General features: G+C 46.6%; 2 protein-coding genes across 4 annotated transcripts in view; both read right to left on the bottom strand.

Moving 5' to 3' along the window:
- The window catches only part of ambra1b (autophagy/beclin-1 regulator 1b), a 16864-nt gene extending 3654 nt beyond the window's left edge, over positions 1-13210 (bottom strand). The window contains exons 1-18 of one of the 3 annotated variants that reach the window (XR_005233736.1): positions 12899-13210; positions 9907-10116; positions 9435-9493; positions 8810-8993; positions 8092-8264; positions 7914-7980; positions 6282-7801; positions 6112-6198; positions 5508-5693; positions 5127-5207; positions 4948-5048; positions 4248-4358; positions 3944-4132; positions 3705-3859; positions 3308-3447; positions 1747-1851; positions 354-541; positions 9-252 (exon numbers count right to left, since the gene is read on the bottom strand). Coding sequence is in view for 2 of the 3 variants with exons in the window: in XM_017439861.3 (XP_017295350.1) it covers positions 124-252; positions 354-541; positions 1747-1851; positions 3308-3447; positions 3705-4132; positions 4248-4358; positions 4948-5048; positions 5127-5207; positions 5508-5693; positions 6112-6198; positions 6282-7801; positions 7914-7980; positions 8092-8264; positions 8810-8993; positions 9435-9493; positions 9907-10038 (3691 nt within the window). In the remaining variant the exon portion in view is untranslated. Of the gene's footprint in view, positions 1-8; positions 253-353; positions 542-1746; positions 1852-3307; positions 3448-3704; positions 4133-4247; positions 4359-4947; positions 5049-5126; positions 5208-5507; positions 5694-6111; positions 6199-6281; positions 7802-7913; positions 7981-8091; positions 8265-8809; positions 8994-9434; positions 9494-9906; positions 10117-12898 lie in introns of all 3 variants that reach the window. The other 2 variants (XM_017439862.3, XM_017439861.3) reach the window with 2 other exon arrangements.
- Positions 13211-13549: 339 nt separating this feature from the next.
- nox5 (NADPH oxidase, EF-hand calcium binding domain 5) overlaps positions 13550-18194 on the bottom strand; it is an 11320-nt gene continuing 6675 nt past the window's right edge. Inside the window, exons 7-17 of the mRNA XM_017439855.3 lie at positions 17409-17581; positions 17138-17320; positions 16841-16973; positions 16345-16469; positions 16066-16269; positions 15882-15926; positions 15509-15633; positions 14797-14881; positions 14617-14716; positions 14231-14397; positions 13550-14133 (exon numbers count right to left, since the gene is read on the bottom strand). Of these exons, the coding sequence (XP_017295344.1) occupies positions 14002-14133; positions 14231-14397; positions 14617-14716; positions 14797-14881; positions 15509-15633; positions 15882-15926; positions 16066-16269; positions 16345-16469; positions 16841-16973; positions 17138-17320; positions 17409-17581 (1472 nt within the window). The 3' untranslated portion in view covers positions 13550-14001. The remainder of the gene's footprint in view (positions 14134-14230; positions 14398-14616; positions 14717-14796; positions 14882-15508; positions 15634-15881; positions 15927-16065; positions 16270-16344; positions 16470-16840; positions 16974-17137; positions 17321-17408; positions 17582-18194) is intronic.

Raw genomic sequence — 18194 nt, 5'->3', positions numbered from 1 at the left:
CGGGTCAGTTAATGCAGGACGGGTCAGTTAATGAAGGCGGGTCAGTTAATGCAGGACGGGTCAGTTAAAGCAGATGGGTCAGTTAATGCAGGACGGGTCAGTTAATGAAGGCGGGTCGGTTACCAGAACCAGCTGCTGACGTGTTGGGCTCAGCTGAAGCTTCGGGCGTCTCTCCGTCCTGAACTCTGCTCTCAGACGCTTCCTGCGGCGCCTGAGCGGCTCGACTCGTAGACGGAGTTTCAGGAGTCACATCTGAGGAAACAAACAGGCTCAACTGAACACGTTCTACCAGAACCCCCCAAACAAACACGGGAGGGGGGGATCTGTGGCTTCATCAGTCAACAGATTCTTACTGAGAGGCGGCTGCGAGGTGCTGGGCTCTGATAGGTCCCTCTCCGTCTGCGTCTCTGCGTTCTGCAGCTGGATGATCGGCGTCTGGGTTCCTTGTGATGTCACTGAAGGGGCGGGGTTTCTGGGCTGGAGCCCGATGGCGTTCATCAGTCCCATGTCTCGGTCCAGCCTCCAGCCGGAGCGGTTTGGTCTGAAAATGAATCACATTGTGATCATAAGAAACCTGCTGATCTCTATACGAGTCAAAGTTGAACATTTCCACTCAGGACTTCACCGTCACACGCACGGAGCTGAACAAAGTAAAATTAATAATCTTTAAATTGTTCAGCAGTTCAAGAGACAAATACCCTCAACCCAACAGTTTCGCCTCCTCAGGTTCAGGGTGGGCGACTCCTACAAGGAATGATACGTCTTTAATGGTTATTTGAACATCTGTAAATGTAATTAAATGTTTCTACAGTGGAGAAATTTATTGCATGCATGCTTATCAATGTCAGGCAAAAACCCCACATCTCTATTTTTTGCTACCTGTCTGTGGTTTTATGATAACAGAAATGCTTTAAAAGCATCTTGTGAGGATAAATAACCACCTTCCACAGACCTCTTCTCCTCCGGGACAAGATGTCAGATTAAAGTTTAGATTTATCTGATCTGTTCTTCTTCCAGGTCGAACTGATTAACCAACAAACAAATTCAATATTATTTAAAAGGTTTCAATTTATTGTTTTTTCTCTGATCCACACAGGGTTATATCCCTTTATCGTGCGTCTCCAGTTCTAACACCTGGATCACATGACGTTCAGCCATGTTCTCGCTCATCAGCCTGTTTCCATGGAAACACTGATTTCCTAACAGAGCCAGCAGCTTTGGACTGACAGCTTACTGAGCCAACCGGAGCTGCAGCTTTTAGATTCTGTCCTTCTCGGAACTGGACCGGGACTGGGCCGGGACTGGACCGGGACTGGGCCGGAACTCTGTGGATTCTCAGTCTGTCTTCAGTCTGACTGGACCGGGACTGGGTCAGGCTGCAGTTCTGACTCTGACCCCAGTCGTCTCCAGGCACCAACTTCCAGGAGAAACTGACTTTTCTGTTTGTTTAAAGATCTGGACCTCAGGTCCAGGAACATTAAGACTCATTCTGAGCAGAACCGAACATTTCCTGCTGGCGGTTCTGGATCACATCTCAGGTTAGCTCGGGTTCAACATGAAAAACATTTAAAAGATTTCAAAACATTTTATTTCCAGAGGATGGTATCTACAGGTTTTATTTTCATACAAGTCAGATTATTTTCATTTAAACCAAAGTTTTCAGATTTAAATTGAGGACAAACAGCTAAAAGCTGCAGAGGTCAGAGGTCAGAGGTCAGAGTTTGTGTCACGGGACGAAGGTCTCACCCTGGTCTGTCAGAACCTCGGGTCCGGCTGGTTCCGCTGTTGTTGACAGAAAATAACGGTTCACTGCTCGGTTCTGCTGGACTCTCACCATCACTCCGATAGAACCTGCACACACACACACACACACAGCGTTAATTCACTTCCTTTCAGGAAGCATCACATGAGGAGGAGGGACGTCTTCGTGGAATCACTCAGACCAAAACCTCGTTAAAAGCTCCAAATGGGTCTTTCCAATTAATGCTCTTCCTGTTGATTAAGATAATCACATCATGGTGTGTGTGTGAGGGTGTGTGTGTGTGTGTAGGGTGGGGGGTCAGCAGGAGAAAAAGCAACAAATCAGAGCTGAAAACCCTCATTAACTCAGGCTTTTCCATAAGGAAGGGAGATGTTTTATATTTTTATACGCAGACAAACTGATTTGACCTTTTAGTGAAAGAAAAACCCACAGAGCTGACGGGACGTGTTGTCAAAAAGCTCCAGTTTTGTCTCTTCTGTCCAGAGGACATTCTCCCAGAAGCTCTGTGGATTCTCAGTCTGTCTTCATTGGTGTCCTCCTCTGTCGTCTTCCATTAAGTCCACTTTGTCTCAGACTGATGGTGTGATCCGACACTGATGACCTTTGACCTTGGAGTTCACCTCTGATCTCTTTGGTTATCATTCCTGATATCCGTCTCCTCAGTTTGTCTTCAGTTGTCCTCTTGTGGACATGTCCAGGGAGGTTGTCCCCAGTCCTGTGGGCCTGAACCTTCTGTAGTCTCAGGGACATCCAGCTGCTTGTCTTCTAGTCTTTAACCTGCTGCTCAATCGTTGTCTTTCTGAGCTCCTGAGACAACTCTGTCCTCAGCTTCCTGTCCCCCATGTTCAGTGTTACACACCATGATACCAAACAGCCCTGTGACTACCTGTCCCCCTTTAAACAGGCAGGACTGAAGACACCTGTGAAGCTGATTAAAGGACACACCTGAGTCTAACATGTCCCTGTGGACACATTAGCTTCAGTCTTTTCGAGGACAACCATCCTTTCAGTCAAGGTCAGATTTATTAGTTTGTGTTTTTAAAATAATTCAATTGAACCAAAATTTAAAACTATTCCACGATTCTTCGTCATTTTTTTATTTTTATGACTTTTGTCAGTTTGAAGTTATTTCAGTGACAAACTTATTTTAAACTAAATAGTACAAACATATTTTTGTCATATTTGTACTTTTTGTTGTTTAAATCACTCAGTTTTGTGATGCGATTGCCATGACACACACACACACACACACACACACACACACACACCCACCCACACACACACACCCACACACACACACACACCAAACTGTTGCATCTTTAGTCTAGAAATAAATAAAAATTAGATTACAGTAATGAGATGACATCAGAAGCCTTTCTGGGCAGACCTTCTAGGTCTAATCCGACGATGGTTGAACAACGTTAGAAACCCTGGTGTGAACTCCTTCCTCTTCCTCCTCCTCCTCCTCTGGGGCTTCACTCACTCAGACTAAATGTTGCCTCGTTTAGAGAATCCCGACATAATGTGACTGTGATGAAGACTTACACGGGCCGACAGATGACCAGGTCTCCCTTGTTGGTTCCATACGCCAGACCCATGGCGGGATCCGGCAGCCAGCGAGCCGAGTTGATGCTGACGTGGCGCCTCTGGTCCGGAGCCATGGGGTACACCACGCTGAAGACCATCTGAACCACAAAACACTCAATCAACAAGTGACAGCAGCAAAACACAAAGATCTACCCAGAGGTCCTGAAACACACGAGTCTAACAACTCAAACAAAGAAAGACCAAAGATTCATTTTAAATTATTTGTTCTTAAATTCTCCAGGTGGGACTCAAGCTGCGACCCGACTCCGGGTAATGGGTCTCCTTATATTTGCACAAATCTAAGCCCCAGAACAGACTGATCAGAACTGGACCAGAGCGAAGCGTGTCTTCTCACCCTCATGGACGTCTCTCCTCCGTGCGGCTGCTGCAGGCGGAAGACTTGCGCCACCATGTGGTCGGTGGTGGGATGCAGCAGGATCCTGCGGGAGGCGAGACCCACCATCACGTAGCAGCCCATCGGAGACAGGCTGACAGAGATGGCGTTTGGGCCTGTGGGGGGGAGGGAAACGGGATCATTAAAAACCCGGTTTGGATCTGAATCCGGTTCTGGGAAGCTGAGGTGTGAAAGCGAACCGAATCTCTTGGTGTAGAGCATCTCTCCCAGGTTGTGAGGAGCCAGAGAGTAGATGGCCAGGATGCCCTCGTCAGGAAAACCCCGCTGACTGCTGGGAATGAAAACGGCCAGCAGCTGACCGTCTGCAGAGATGTCACAGCTGGCGTCGTTGTAGATTTTACAATTTGGCACCAGAACGTTGACTGAAGCTGGAAAGGAGATAAAAACACAACTCTTCACTCCAAACTGCCTGGAGACTCAGGGTCTCTGCCCGGGCGGTTGTTGGTGAACTGTATTTGTGACGTTAATCCTGAGTGGATGTACCGTTGCTGATCTCAGGCAGATCAAACTTGGTGAAGTCCCACCACTGCAGGCGGTAGGTGGTGTTGGCGATGTTGCTGGCGACTGCAGACTGACCGTCTCCGATGGACGCCCCTGAGGACAAAAAACTGATTTAAACAGGTTGAAACTGGAGGCTGGATCCACATCAGAGCATCCAGCAGGAAATTCAACTCTGCTGCTCCTTTTCACTCAGAAAACAAACATGAATTTATTATTATTCTGTCAGGGACGACGCTGATAATTCAAATTCTCTAAACAACAAACAGTAACAAACATCATCTGTTTATATTTAATACTTTTTAAAAGGAGAAAAATCACACTGAGGGAGGAGAGCTCAATCAGATGTAGGACTAACTGAGCTCATGGATTAAATGAGCGAGGCCTCCTTCCCACTGGAGGACGACCTGAAGAGTCCACATTAACAACTGACCCGGCTCAGAGCATGCAGAAACCTTCTGCAGCGAGCTGGGTGGAGCGTGGGGGCAGCGTTTATGAACTTTCTGTGTTTGAACCACGTTCTGATGAAGGTCAAAGTGGGGTCTTCATCGTGTGTGTTTCTTTTTGTTTCTTACCTCCAGGAAAGGATGAATATATTTCTGTTTGTTTCTTAGTTAAGCTGAGTGTCTGAGTTGTGAGAGAAGGGAAGAACTCGTATCGGTGGGCTGTTTCTGTGTGTTTTTACCAGCGAGAACTCTGTTAACAGAGGAGTGTGTTGCCAGACCGGGCTGCCCTCGTTCATGAAAGATTCCAGCGTAAGGCAGGTACTCAGGGAGGAGGAAACGCCTGCAGGGCAACAGGAAGACACACAAGATAAAAACCCAAAGTGTTCTGCAGGGAGTAAAAACACAAACAGCTCCTCACCGAGGGACGAAGCGACCCAGCGAGGGTGCAGACATCCTGGCGTTTCGTGGCGTCCGGTGTCTCGATCTGTCTCCATTATCACTGAAAAATAAACATTTAAAACATGAAGCTTTAATGCTGAGAAGACAAAGAAAATAAATGTTTATCTGTGAGAAACTCTGCAGCTTTGAATTTAACCAAAGAAAAGCTGCAACTTTCTACAGATAACTTAAATAACTGCAGTCCTGAGCTCTGACAGGAAGTTCAGCTGCTTTAGTTCGTATCTCACAGGGAAGAGACAGCTGGAAACAAGATGGAAGCTCAGAGTAACGCCTGCTTGGATCCGAACGTCTGACGCAACCATCAGCTGCGTCAGACGGATTAAAAACGACGGACACTCACTCCAGCTCCTCGAAGTCCACATCGCTGTTGTCCATGGAACTGGACGGGTTGCTGGTTGGGCTGTCAGAGGAAGTAGACATGGCCCGCAGGCGGTTCTGCTGGTACCGCAGAGAACGCTGGCGGATGCTGTCTCGTCTCGACAGATACTGGATCATCCTCTGAGCGTAGTACGCAGCTGGAGAAAGTCTGCAGAGCAAAGAGGAAGGATTCAGTAACAGACAGCAACACTCGCTGTGAGGCGTGGTTTTCAGCAGGTAACATCTGGATCAGAACCAGTCACTGCAAACTCAGGAAGTTTGTCTGTAAGACATGAGCAGAGTCTGAGCTGAAGTCAGAAATACAACCTTTCAATAAAAAATAAAGACTTTAATCTCAGTTTGAAACTTTTAACAGCATCAAGTTCATCAAACATCTGAGATTCTTCAGGTGATGCTTTGCTGTCATCATTTCCTGTTCAGTGCCAGAAACTACCTCCTTTAAACAAGGAGGCGGAGCTAAAGAGGAGCAGCTGATTGGACTAAAGTCCAATTCTTCTGACCTCTGATTTAATTTCATCTAATCTGTGTGTGTTTCTGATGTTCTGCTGATGAAGCCTCAGGCGTACCTGGCCGGGTCAGGGTAGATGGGGTGGTCTCTGGATCCTGACATGTCGTATCGAGACAACGACAACAGAGAAGATTCCAGCAGCCGCCTGTGGAGAAACGCATGGTTTAAAGACGAGAGCAGATTTTTCCAGCTGATGATGATGTTTTACAGGATGAAGACTGCTCGCACCTCCTCAGGGAGTCCTCGTCTGGGGGGTCAACAGGCATTTCTTGGCTTAAGGCCTCCGGTGGATCGGTGGTTCGGCCGGTGGAGGCCTGCCGGTACACTCTCTCCCACTGTGCCGTGTCTTGGTTGTACACTAGGCCCACCGTCTGCTCGCTGGGCTGGCTGGGGGGCAGGGCTATGGGGAAGGCCACAGTTCCTGCTCCTTCCACTGGAGGGGGAGGCGGCTGCTCGCTGGACTCCGGAGCCAGCCTCCTGTCCTGGGTCTGAGTTTCTAACGTCCTCCTGCTGTCCTCGGGCTGCCAGGGAGGCATAGATGGAGGGAAGGGGGAGGAAGATGATGAGGTGGAGGAGGAAGGCTGCTCGGGAGCAGAGGCGGAGGTGGAGGACGCCTGGTTGGTGCGCTCCCAGCGCTGGGAGTCATGGTTGAAGGTCAGCAGGTTGTGGCAGGCCCGGCAGCGGTTCAGGTGGCCTCGGGAGGCCGGGGGAGGAACGTTGTTCTCCAGGCTGTGGGAGGCGGGGGGAGGAGGAAGAGGAGGCTGGTAGTGGATGATGGTTGGGGAGGAAGTGGAGGAGGAAGAAGAAGATGGTCCCGGTCTATCAGGGTCCATGTTGTTGTTCAGCAGCTCCTGGCTCGGCTCCTGGCCGCCCTCCCCCACGCTGCCCCCTAGCGTCGGGTCGATGTCGATGCGGTCGATCTCCAGGAAGTAGCGGCTCAGGTTGCACTGCAGGACGTTACGGAAGGAGGCTGAGGTGCCGCGCAAGCCATCCCATAATGGGTGGTGGCCGCTACTCGTACCAGCGGCATCTCGGGTCCCCGCGTCTCCCTGCTGGGGGAAACCCCGCCCCTCGGTGGCAGAGGTGTAGACGGGGGAGTGAGACGAGCCGTCCTGCTGACGGAGCACCGACAGGAGGCTGACGGAGGAAGAGGAGGAGGTCCTGGGTGGCAGCATGGCCGGACCGACCCCACCCTCCCTCATGCTCAACAGGCTGCGGGTCCAGTCCGGTCCCGGTCTGGGGGCGGAGTGTGGCTCCATGCTGCTGGGGATGATGGGGTTGAGGGAGGAGCTGGCGCTGTAATAGACGGAGGTGAAGGCGGAGGGACGCTCTGAGGGCTGCCTGGGCTCTGTACGCGCCGAAGAGAAGGTGGAGGCTGTGGAGAGCGACGGGGGGTCGGGCTGAGCCCCCGAGGACGCAGCCAGGGAGGGGTTCCGACTGACAGAGCAGCGGCTGCACAGGCACATCATGCCCAGGTGCTGGGTGCAGCCGGGGAACGGCGGCCCGCGCTCAGCAACGGGGTACTGGGCCAGAGGCATGCTGGGAGTTTCCCCAATACTGCCTCCGTTTTCCCCGAGAGGCCGCTGCTGCTCCGCCCCCCCCTGAGTCCCCGGGGCGCGAGACGATAAGATGTGGAGGAAGTTATGAAGGATGGGAGTCCGACGAACCGGCTGGGAAGGCAGGAAGGAGCGCTGACGGAAGTGAGGCATCTCCACGCTGTCCATGGGAACCTCCGAGTCCTCCTCGTTCTGAGGGACCGAAGAGACGGAGACAAACAGAGTAATCTCCCAGCAAATAACAGAACTTAAAAGTCTTTCAGTAACAGGAACAGACCCATCAAAAACCAGAACCAGAACTCACCTGCTGATTGGATGGATTCACGATCGCCGTGAGCAGGTTGTGACCCAGAGGGTCAAACCTCACTAACCTACAAAACAGGAAACGACAAGACAAACAAGCTTCTGTTCATTCATCTGCTCCATGAAACAAAGGTTGTTTTCAGAAAAATTATTTATTTTCCTGATGGTCAGAAACACACCTCACTCTCTCCGTGTCGCTGCCCGTCTTCACCACGGCGAACGGTTCCGGTCGGCTCCAGTCCCAGAAGTGCAGCTCGTTGTTGGTGGCGATGAGGAGGAGCTGAGCGGTCGGGTGGAAGGCCAGCGAGGCGATGGCCACGTTGCTCTCTGTAAACCAGCTCTCACTGCCGCCCTGCAGGACAAACAGCAGAATTCATGGATATCAACTAAAAATGGAACAACTACGGTAGATTCTAAAGATCAGAGTCACTGAGGAGAACTTCAGGAGTTTTACTGTTTGATGGAGCTAATTACTAAAACAATATAAACACATAACTAAAGGTATTTCCAAACCAAGGCAGATAAATTGATTCTGTCACTGATTTGAAACAAACAGAATAAAACCTTCAGCTCAGCAGTGAATCGGACTCAAACTTCATGATTGAAGCTGATTTAAATCGTTTGTGATGTTTTATACTAAAAAAAAAAAAATCTGGGTTAAAATTGATATTTTCATCAACTCTTATTTCTACACTAACCTGTTAATAAAATAAATAAATAAATAAATGTCTTTATCAGGTCTTTTTCTCTGATGAAACCTTTCAGAAGTCCGTGTTGAGATGACTCTCACATACGACCACATCAGATTCTAATAAAATGACTGATTTATAGTCATTTTATGTGTGCTGGGGTCGACAGGCCCGATCCGGTCCTCCAGAGGAGGCAGGCGGTACTCACATGGAGGTCCCAGATCCGGACTTCACCATCAAGGCACCCAGAGGCCACCAGGCCAGGAATGGTGGGGTGAAAGGTCACGCACCAGGGGGTTCTGCGGTGGCCCACTAAGGAATGTAGGCACTTTCCAGTCTTCACCTCCGTTATGTAAATGTTGTGGTTGACGTGTGTGGAGGCCATCAGGGTCCTACGAGAAAAAGAAAAATAAATTAAATTCACGTCACAAAAATAAAGCTGCCTGTTGGTTTTAATTTCATACTTTTAGGTTTTTAGACAATAAAAGAAACCATAAAGAAAACTTCGGCTCTTTAGATAAAAATTATTGTCTGTTCTAATCAAATATATGAACAGCAGAGGTGGAGGTCATAAAAACCCTTTTTCTGTATTTGTTCATGTAAACAGATCCAGGTTTTCTCTGTCACTGAAAACTCTGAGCTGCCTTGAACGCCTCGTTTGTGACACTTCAGTGCTGAGCTTCATGTTGTTTGACAGCAGGCGGAGGAGGAAGATCTGCCTCCAGCTTCATGTTTACTCGTACTTTTTAATAAATAAACAGTTTATTGTGACGTGTGTGTCACTCCCATCAGGTCCAAATGTGTGTGTGTGTGTGTGTGTGTGTGTGTCTCACCTGTCGGGGCTGAAGGCCAGCAGGAACGTTGAGCGAGGGCTGTCCGGCAGCTCCACTTTCTGTCAGACACACATTTTCACATTTTCAGTCTTTTTCTTGCACATTGATTTATTTTTTGTATCGTTTTAATCTGTTTGTTTCACTGTGTTCTGATTCAATGTGGTGGTGTTTTTTTATTGGTAAATATTGTTATATTTTTGTCTGCAACAAGGGATCCAGGCTGGGATTAATAAGTATTAAATAAATATTTGTTAACTGTTTTATAATCCCAGGAAGTCTGATTCAGATGATGTTTCAGACAAACAGAACCGGTTGGTTTTCAGACCAAAGCAAAACCAAACAGGAAGAGATGTCGTCCCAACAAAATGACTCCTAGAACTTCAACAGAAGTTCGGAGCGCCCTCAGACCCGCCCGGCGGAGCGCCGTCACAGCGCCCCCCGGGCCAGCCCGTCGGACCGCCCTCAGACCCACCTGACTCTGCCACTTCATCCAGCGGACCTTCTCCTCCACCAGCAGCTGCAGGAGCCTCTGAGAGCCAAACGTCTGGGATCCTCGCTCCCGGCTCGACAGGATCCGCACCGAGTTCCTCTGACGGGACGCCATGTTGCTACTGGAGGGCCTCGGCTGATTGGCTGCTCGCTGCCACCGCCGTCAGTCTGTCGTCGCCATGCAGAGGCGGGGCTAAGAGAGGAGAACCAGAGACTCATTATCAGTAGTTTCTCTGGTTTATTATTTCACTGAATAGTTTAACAACCATCTAAAGCCTTTCTTTCATCCCGACTCTGTGAATCAGCAGATGAACTCAGATTCAATAATCCCCACAGGATGCCTGAATTTGACCTGTCAGGTTGAAATGATCTGTTTGTGTGAATCTTTCCTTCAGGTTAGAACCAGACGACCTTTAACAGAGAAAAGGGAAGAACCTCACTGACCACGTGGTCAGATGTTAGGAGACCTGCAGCTCGGATCAGAAGGTCCCAAACGTTTCACGTTTCGACCCACCAAAATAAAAGTCACACAGACCCGACGACTGCTGGTTGAAACAAAACCAACAGTCTCAAATATTTCATCTTTTTTACCCATTTATGACTCATGTTCATCTCCTTGTAACAGCTAAATGTTCTATTAATCATTTTTTAAAAATCAACATCATTTTTGTAGACCTTCTGAACCCTGACCCCCCCCCCCCCACTTCTCAACACCAACGTTAAACCAGAATTTAGAAACATCGCCCCACGAACATGATCTCCCTAAAGAGAGAATTAATTTATTAATTAATCCCCAACAAGTGAAGCACATGAGAGATTCCCACACACTCTGAATATTTAATATTTAATCTGCTGGAATGATGGTTAAGATGACGTGAACTCTTGAATTTCAGCATTTAAAACGATTTGCCATCATTAAGAATTCAGTGAGGAAAACATTTTATCACTGAATTAGTTTCAGCCCAACGGGACAAAAATAACAGAATCTGTTTATAAGCAACAACTGAAATAAAACCACATTTATAATTATAGTTTATTGTTAAAGAGGAGCTGAAATCTGTATAAAAGAGTTAAACTTCCCACATAATAAATAGCTTTATATAAAAACTGACAAATAAAGAATAATCACTAGAAGCTCCTCATTTTAAACGATTCTCGATTCATTTAATCATCACAACCAAGACCAAAACTAGAGGTCAAAGGTCAATCAGAGCCGTTTATAACATTCTGAGAGCTATTAGCGCTCCTGCTAATTTCTCAATTAATAATTGATGCTAATTGTTGACCACAGCTAGCAGTGAAGATGTTGGCGTTATGAAATGGTGTGGACTATTTCCTGAAATCTATGAAATATTTCACAGATGTTTTGACGACATCGAGTGTTTTTGTGTTGTTGGAACATATTTCTCATTTTGTTAGAAGTTCTTTGCGCCTCTGAATCAACATCTGAACATTGCAGCGATCTGCTTTTTATTTGTGTTCAACACATCTGAGCCGGTAAACATCAGCCTGAAGCCAATCGTCAACAAACACGGCATCAAGTCTGATCTTTGTTCAGTAACAAAATTCATAAAACCTGAGGCAGACGTTTTAAAAACGATCCGCAGTGAACAACAGCCCAGCTGGACTCGGAGTTCCTGCAGCCTGGGAGAAAACTTTCAGGGAGTTCTGGTCGAGGTTATTTTGGCGAAGATGGACAAAAACAAACATTTTGTTCCCGGCGTCAGTAAGCGCCTGGTGGGAGCTGCCTCAGAGTCCATGGGACAAACCTGAGGTGTTTTCTGTGTTTTCTCTGAGGGCCTGTAGAGATATATTCAATGTTTCCCTGTGACAGAAACCCTGAAAACTCACAGGTTTATTACCAGAAGAGTTCCTTTACACTGTAAAAACTAAACACATCTTTCCTTTAAAACTGATGGAAGCAGTCTGATGTTCCTCCTCTCAGAAGCCCCACAGGAACCAGCAGAGAGAAACTCAGACGTCTTACAGCCAACAACACGAGAAAGATGAGCCGATCGATCGTTTTCCAAGGAAGGGACGTGAGACGGAGAACGTCAGTGAAGTTCAGGAGGAACCAGGAGAACCTGATCCTCTCAGACACCTCCACTGTGGAAGAAAACGCTCAGGAACAGCTGAACTTCATGTGAAACAAACAGGAGGATTTACACAGTTTATCATTAATTCTTAACTCAAATAACTGTTTGAAAAGCAGAGGAGTTTCAAGGAATCCTGGTTCATCGTTTGTTGTTTTAACTTGATCTGAGAAGCTATGTATGTTTTTATAGATCTGCTTTACAAATCCTGAACGTTTAGCTGATAACCTGAAGGTTTTATCCAACATTTCTGTGAACATCCTGAAACAGAAAAGCCTCAGAGAAAAAAAAACCTTGGAGAATCTCCAACTCAACAGCTGCTTTGCAACATCACAAAACATCTTCATAAATCTGTACAAAAGTCAGATCTTTGAAATAAAACCTGTTTTAAACAGACTCTTCAGTTTATTATAAAGACTACAGACAGTTTTTATTCAAATCCAGTTCAAACAGGTCACCCAAACCTTTAACTAACCCTTCACTAACCCTTCCCCAGCCTTTAACTAACCCACAACCCGTTAATCTGGTGATGTTAGCTCGTTTTATAAGCTAACGTTTATCATCATGTAGCCACAAGCCTGACTCATTTAGGGACTATATTTGATTATTCCTCATCTACATCAGCAAACATGTTTTCTCTTTTTTATTTTTATAGAGGTAAACCTAAAGCTGCGGACTTTAAATCCTGCATTTAAACCGTCGATAGTTTGGGAGCAGATATAAAATCCTGCATTTTAATCGAAGACAGAGCTCAGCTAAATGTCAAATCGTGTTAAAACCCAAATAGTTTGACTGAAGATTATAAAATACAACATTTGACATGTAGATATCGTGTCTGTTGATTAAAAAACCTATCTTTGAACGGCAGATATTTTGACCTACCTTTTTTTTCACCAGCGGCTCCGGAGCTCCGCCATCAATCGATGCTAACAGGCTATCCTCGGTTAGCTGCTAAGCTAGCTCGGCCAAAAACGGGAAACGCGGCCGCTAACGAACCACAAACCGTTTGACGGAAACATCCGCGTCTCACGGTTCTTCTGTTGAGTACCGGCCGCTGAAATCAACGGCTAACATTCATTTTCGGAAAGAAAAACTCAAACCCACGATATCTCCTGAGGCTTTGGTCCGATGTTTGATTAGCTGCCCGAAGACGCTCGGCTGCTGCGTAACCAGCTAGCTGCTAACTAGCGGCTAACGCAGGATTACTAACAGAGCGCCGAGCGGCACCGAACACCAACGGGCACCAAACGAGACGGTTATTTTACTTTAAAACATCGACACAAAGTTTAAAAATATACTTCTGGTGATAACAACGTGGTGTTCATCTGGCTTCGATACTGATCAAATTAAATTCCGAGAAAGATTCTGTTATTTTTATCCATAAAAAGCTGCTCTTGTATCGACTGCAACACCTGGAATTTATTCAAACGGTTTAAAAAATATCATTTAAAAAATATTATAAAACAGCAACTTTAGTCAAAAAGCAGAAATATGTATATTTATTTAACAGTAAAATATACAATAAAAGGCATTAAGTGGAGGAAAAAATAGGTTTGCTTTAATATTTATTAAAATAATAAAATGTTAAACAAGATAAAATAAAACTTTCACTGCCTTTAACTGTCGTGTTTTTAATATTTCTGTTCAAACTTTTATGCAATTTAAACTGGATTAATATAACTGGAAGAGGCAGAAATAATATTTTCACATTACATATAGTTTAGTTTCATAATATTTTCTAGATTATGTTTTTCATTTTCTTGACGTATGTTTACTGACACAGACTGCTCGCTCTGGTCTGTTAGACATCATCACAGCTGAATCTCACCTGAACTAACTACAACTTAACCCTAAAACTAATTTTAAAACCCACAGAAACACTTTTGGACTCATGAGAACTGCAGTCTGGTCCTCAGGACTTGTTGATCTGTCAGCTGCTGGTCCTCACAGCGATATGAAAACACGTGAAACAGCGGGCGACGTCCTCAGAAGTTCTCTTTGTAGAAGTTGAAGCCAAAGTTTTCACACTGAGCTTTGATGGCTTTAGCCAGAGACGGAGCGCCGCAGTAAAATACATGAACTTTCCCTTTATTCTCCTCGGACAGTTTCTGAAACACCTGGAAGACACACACACACACACACACACACCGTTAACCGACCTGAACCAGCGGCAGCAGCTCGGACTGTTCAGGAAAGATGTGACTGAAGTGTCACCTTCTCCCACCGGGGTCGGCCCGGCTGGGTTCTGGTCCTCAGGCCCGTGATGGAGTCCTTCTTCTCCTTCTTGGCCAGAAGGTCGAGCGCCATCTGCAGCCCGATGGCCTTCATGTCGTTCTTACTGAGAGCTGACGTCATGTACATGTGCATCTCCAGGAAGCGGCCTGACGAATCAGAAAGGCTGAAATCAGCTGAACCTCAGGACAGAAACTTTCAGAGGAGAATCCCTGAATGTTCGTCTACAACTGATTACTTTATGGAGTCAACATAAAATGATTTCAGTTTTAAACGGTGGCGGGTGACATGCATTCCTTCAAAGAGTTCTCCTAAAGGTTCTCTCTGTTCTCATCAGGGAACATCGGAGAGTAAAAGGCGCTCCCCACCTTCAGGCTCCTCGTCGGCCTGGTCCAGCTCCAGCTGGGTCAGCAGACTGACGAACCACTCGAAGGACTTCTGGTCCCGGTTGATCCAGATGAAGTCGACCTGCAGAGAGAAAACAGACGGGTTGGGTTCTGACGGGTCGAGAGAGCAAACATGGTGGCTGCAGGACAGGAAGTTCTTACTTTACGCAGCTTCATGTCGCTGTCTTTAATGTTTTCACACCACGAGTAGTTACAGCTGGGACAGAGGTGCTTCCTCATCCGGTACCTGAGAGAGGGGGGGGGGACAGAGACAGAGACAGAGACAGAGACAGAGACAGAGACAGAGACAGACAGACAGGTAGGTCAGGTTACTTTCATCGTGTGGTGAGCGTCAGAGAAGAAATAAACTCATTGTTCCTGCCTCCAACCATTCAGTTTCTATAATAAATGTTATTATTCGAGTGTGAATAGTTCTCATTTGTCTCTGTGTCCCTGTGATGGACACAACCTGTCCAGGCGTCCCCCACCTCTCACACATTGACCGGAGATAGACCCCAGCTCCCTACGATCCTGCATGGAGAAGCAGGTAAAGAAAATGGACGAATGGGTGATACTGCTGTTGTTAATTTTGTTGTTTATTGTGTAAAGATGTTGAACAGAAGAGTACTAAGTAAACTTTAGAAACAAATAAAATAATCATTTTGTTCTCCTCAAAGTTTAAAAATCCAACTGGTCAGTAAACGCAGCATGGGCTCCTGCTCTGATTCACAGTTTTATCATTTAGAAAATACACTGACAGCTAAAGTATAAAAAGAGAAATCATTTCATGTTTGGAAACAGTGATAAAATGTTTGAAAATGTTGTTAAATGAGCTCTGAACCAGAACAGAAGCGGTATTGGATCAGGTTCTAACCGGTACATGATGCTCTGCAGGATGGAGGCGAAAGGTGTGATGCCGATTCCCGCTCCGATCAGGACGGCGTGTTCAGAGGCGAAGATCTGCCGGGTCGGAGTCCCATACGGTCCATCTACGTAACACTGACACATAAAACAAACCCGCTCAGAACCACCGAGTCCTGGAGCTGCTGATCTCTGAAACATGACTGAATAGACACAACATGAGGCAGATAATCAGCTTTCTGTGGATCAACCTCCTGGTTTAAAACAACCAATCAGAGTCAGTTGCCACGGTAACCCGGTTCTGCTGCAGGGAGGCAGAAAGCTGAAGCACAGCAGAGAGGGACGGAGAGCTGCGGAGGTTTTACAGGTTTTAATCCAGTTTTTACCTTAATGTTGCAGACTCTGTGGTTCTCACCACTCTTGGCAGGAATCTGCAGGTAAAACAAGAAGCAGACGATTAAAATCATAAACATAATTATTTAAATGTCTTCAGCTAATAATAAAAAAGGACTAAAAGCAGTAAATGTTGCAGAGGATGATGAGTTCCTTCAGTGGCATAAAAGGCAGCACCTCTCGGAGTGACGGGGTCTCTCCTCGGTCTGCCGACCCCGGCTCATCTGGAGGAGGTTTCAGGGTCGCCTGAGGTTCTGACTCTGAGGCTGGATCTGCTCCGGACTCCGAGCTGTTCTGATGAAACAAGGTCAGCGTGATGGAGTCGTCCTCGTTGGTCGCCACGGCTCTGTTTGAGTCAGAGGAGCTGAACATGTCGTCCTTCTGGAAACACACGGAGAACTGTGAGTTCCTGCAGCAGGATGTTCCTCAGACGTTCCTCAGACGTTCCTCACAGACCTTCTCCTGCTGCCGGCGCCTCCTCAGGCTGGTGGTCAGAAGCTCCGGGCTCTCCGGCTGCCTGAAGTACTCGTACAGCCGGTTGGTCCACTGGCCCATGGAGCGCACGTGAAGCCACAGAGTGTCTGCAGGTCAAAGGTCACATGACTGATCTGAGACCCTTCATGCTAACCTACAGGATCAGGTTTTCATACACACACTGCAGGACTGATCCAATTTTAAACCAATGAAATAAATGATTTATTAACAACAAGAATGTGACTGAAGTTCAATGGAACAAATACTTCATTTACATTTTATTAAGAAGTTTTTTTTCTCTAATTAAACAGAAGAAGAAAAGGACAGTCGAACATTTCTGCACAAATGTTGAAGGGTGACGATGTAACTACAACATCTATCAGCTTCCTTTAAGGATCATTTTGACAGTAAATGTTTTAGAACAAATCTGTGGCTGCAACAAGCTCCGCCCACCCGCCGCAGGTCGGCCCACACGCACCTGACTGCTCCGGAGCGCTGCTGATGGTGAACGGGTGCCACTCGTACTTGGCGATCTTCGGGATGTTGATGTAGATGTAATCTCCAGGCTTGAACTGGAAGAACTGAGGACGTCTGATGACCAGGTGAGTCACCTGAAAACCAGACAAAGGTTTGTTTATCGTTTTCAGGAAGAGGAAAACTTGTTTTATGCTCATAAAAAGTTGTAATATATTAGACAGCGTCATCATTTATTTAACAGAAAGCCTGGTGTGTGAAACCCTGTGACCCGGGTTCTGGTCCGGTTTGTTCTGGACACCTTGGATGGCAGCAGGTTGACCTCCACGATGTGAAGACCTCCCATCCGAGACACGGCGATTCCGACGATCTTCTCCAGCAGGAAAACCAAACCTGGAACCACAAACCACTTCCAGAAGTTGGCGCAGTGGATGATGAGGAGGATCCAGACCCAGATGTAGGACAGGTGGGTCCAGTAGAACACCTGGAAGACAGAACCTACAGAAAGTTACTGAAGACGAGAACAAACAGAACCAGCTTCATGCGGTCAAAGAGTGGGTCTGGACCGGGACCTCGAAGTGTCCGCTGCGCCGGACGAAGGTGCTGGAGCAGATGACCATGAGGAAGATGAGCAGCTGGAGGATGACTCCAGTCAGAGACGCTGTGCCCTTCACCCAGCCGACCCCCGGCCTCGTGGTCAGCAGGTACTCCCACAGACTGAACTCCGAGCTGGCCGACATCCAGGCTGAGAACCACCCAACACGAGCAAAATGACAATAAACGTCTTCTTCTGTCTTTATTTTCACGTGAAGGCTGACTCAGCATTTCTTGGACTATTTTTAGTTTCTACTTGGTTCTATATCTGTTCATAAATCAGTTAGAAGAGTTAAAACATTCAACTATATTTACAAAATCATTTCCTTCTAAAATAAACTGAGATCTCTTCTCTTTAAATCCTGCTTCAGATTACTTATCCAAATACTACTACAGCAAGTACTATTACTACTAACGGTATTTCTACTGCCGCTAACTATGCTAATGCTAGTTCTGCTCCTGTTGACGCTAAAAGTGAAGTGAAATTTATTTATGTAGCACTTTTCAGCACAAGGTGACTCAAACTGCAAATATTAGATCTACTGAAGCTAAAAGCTAATGCTCTGCTACATTTAGCTAGCGTTTAGCTTTCAGCTCAGTTTCAGCTTCTGCAGAAAACTGATTCCTCTGGTTCTTTAATAAAAACTCAGCTGCACGTTTAAACCCGTTTCCATGGAAACAGTCAGTTTTAGTGTGTGTGAGCGTGTGTGTGTGAGCCTGTGTGTGTGAGCCTGTGTGTGTGTGTGTGTGAGCCTGTGTGTGTG

This window comes from Kryptolebias marmoratus, linkage group LG11, assembly GCF_001649575.2.
Source record: "Kryptolebias marmoratus isolate JLee-2015 linkage group LG11, ASM164957v2, whole genome shotgun sequence".
NCBI lineage: Eukaryota > Metazoa > Chordata > Actinopteri > Cyprinodontiformes > Rivulidae > Kryptolebias > Kryptolebias marmoratus.
The sequence above is the reverse complement of the archived record's forward strand: the minus strand, read 5'-3'. Positions and strand labels throughout refer to the sequence as shown.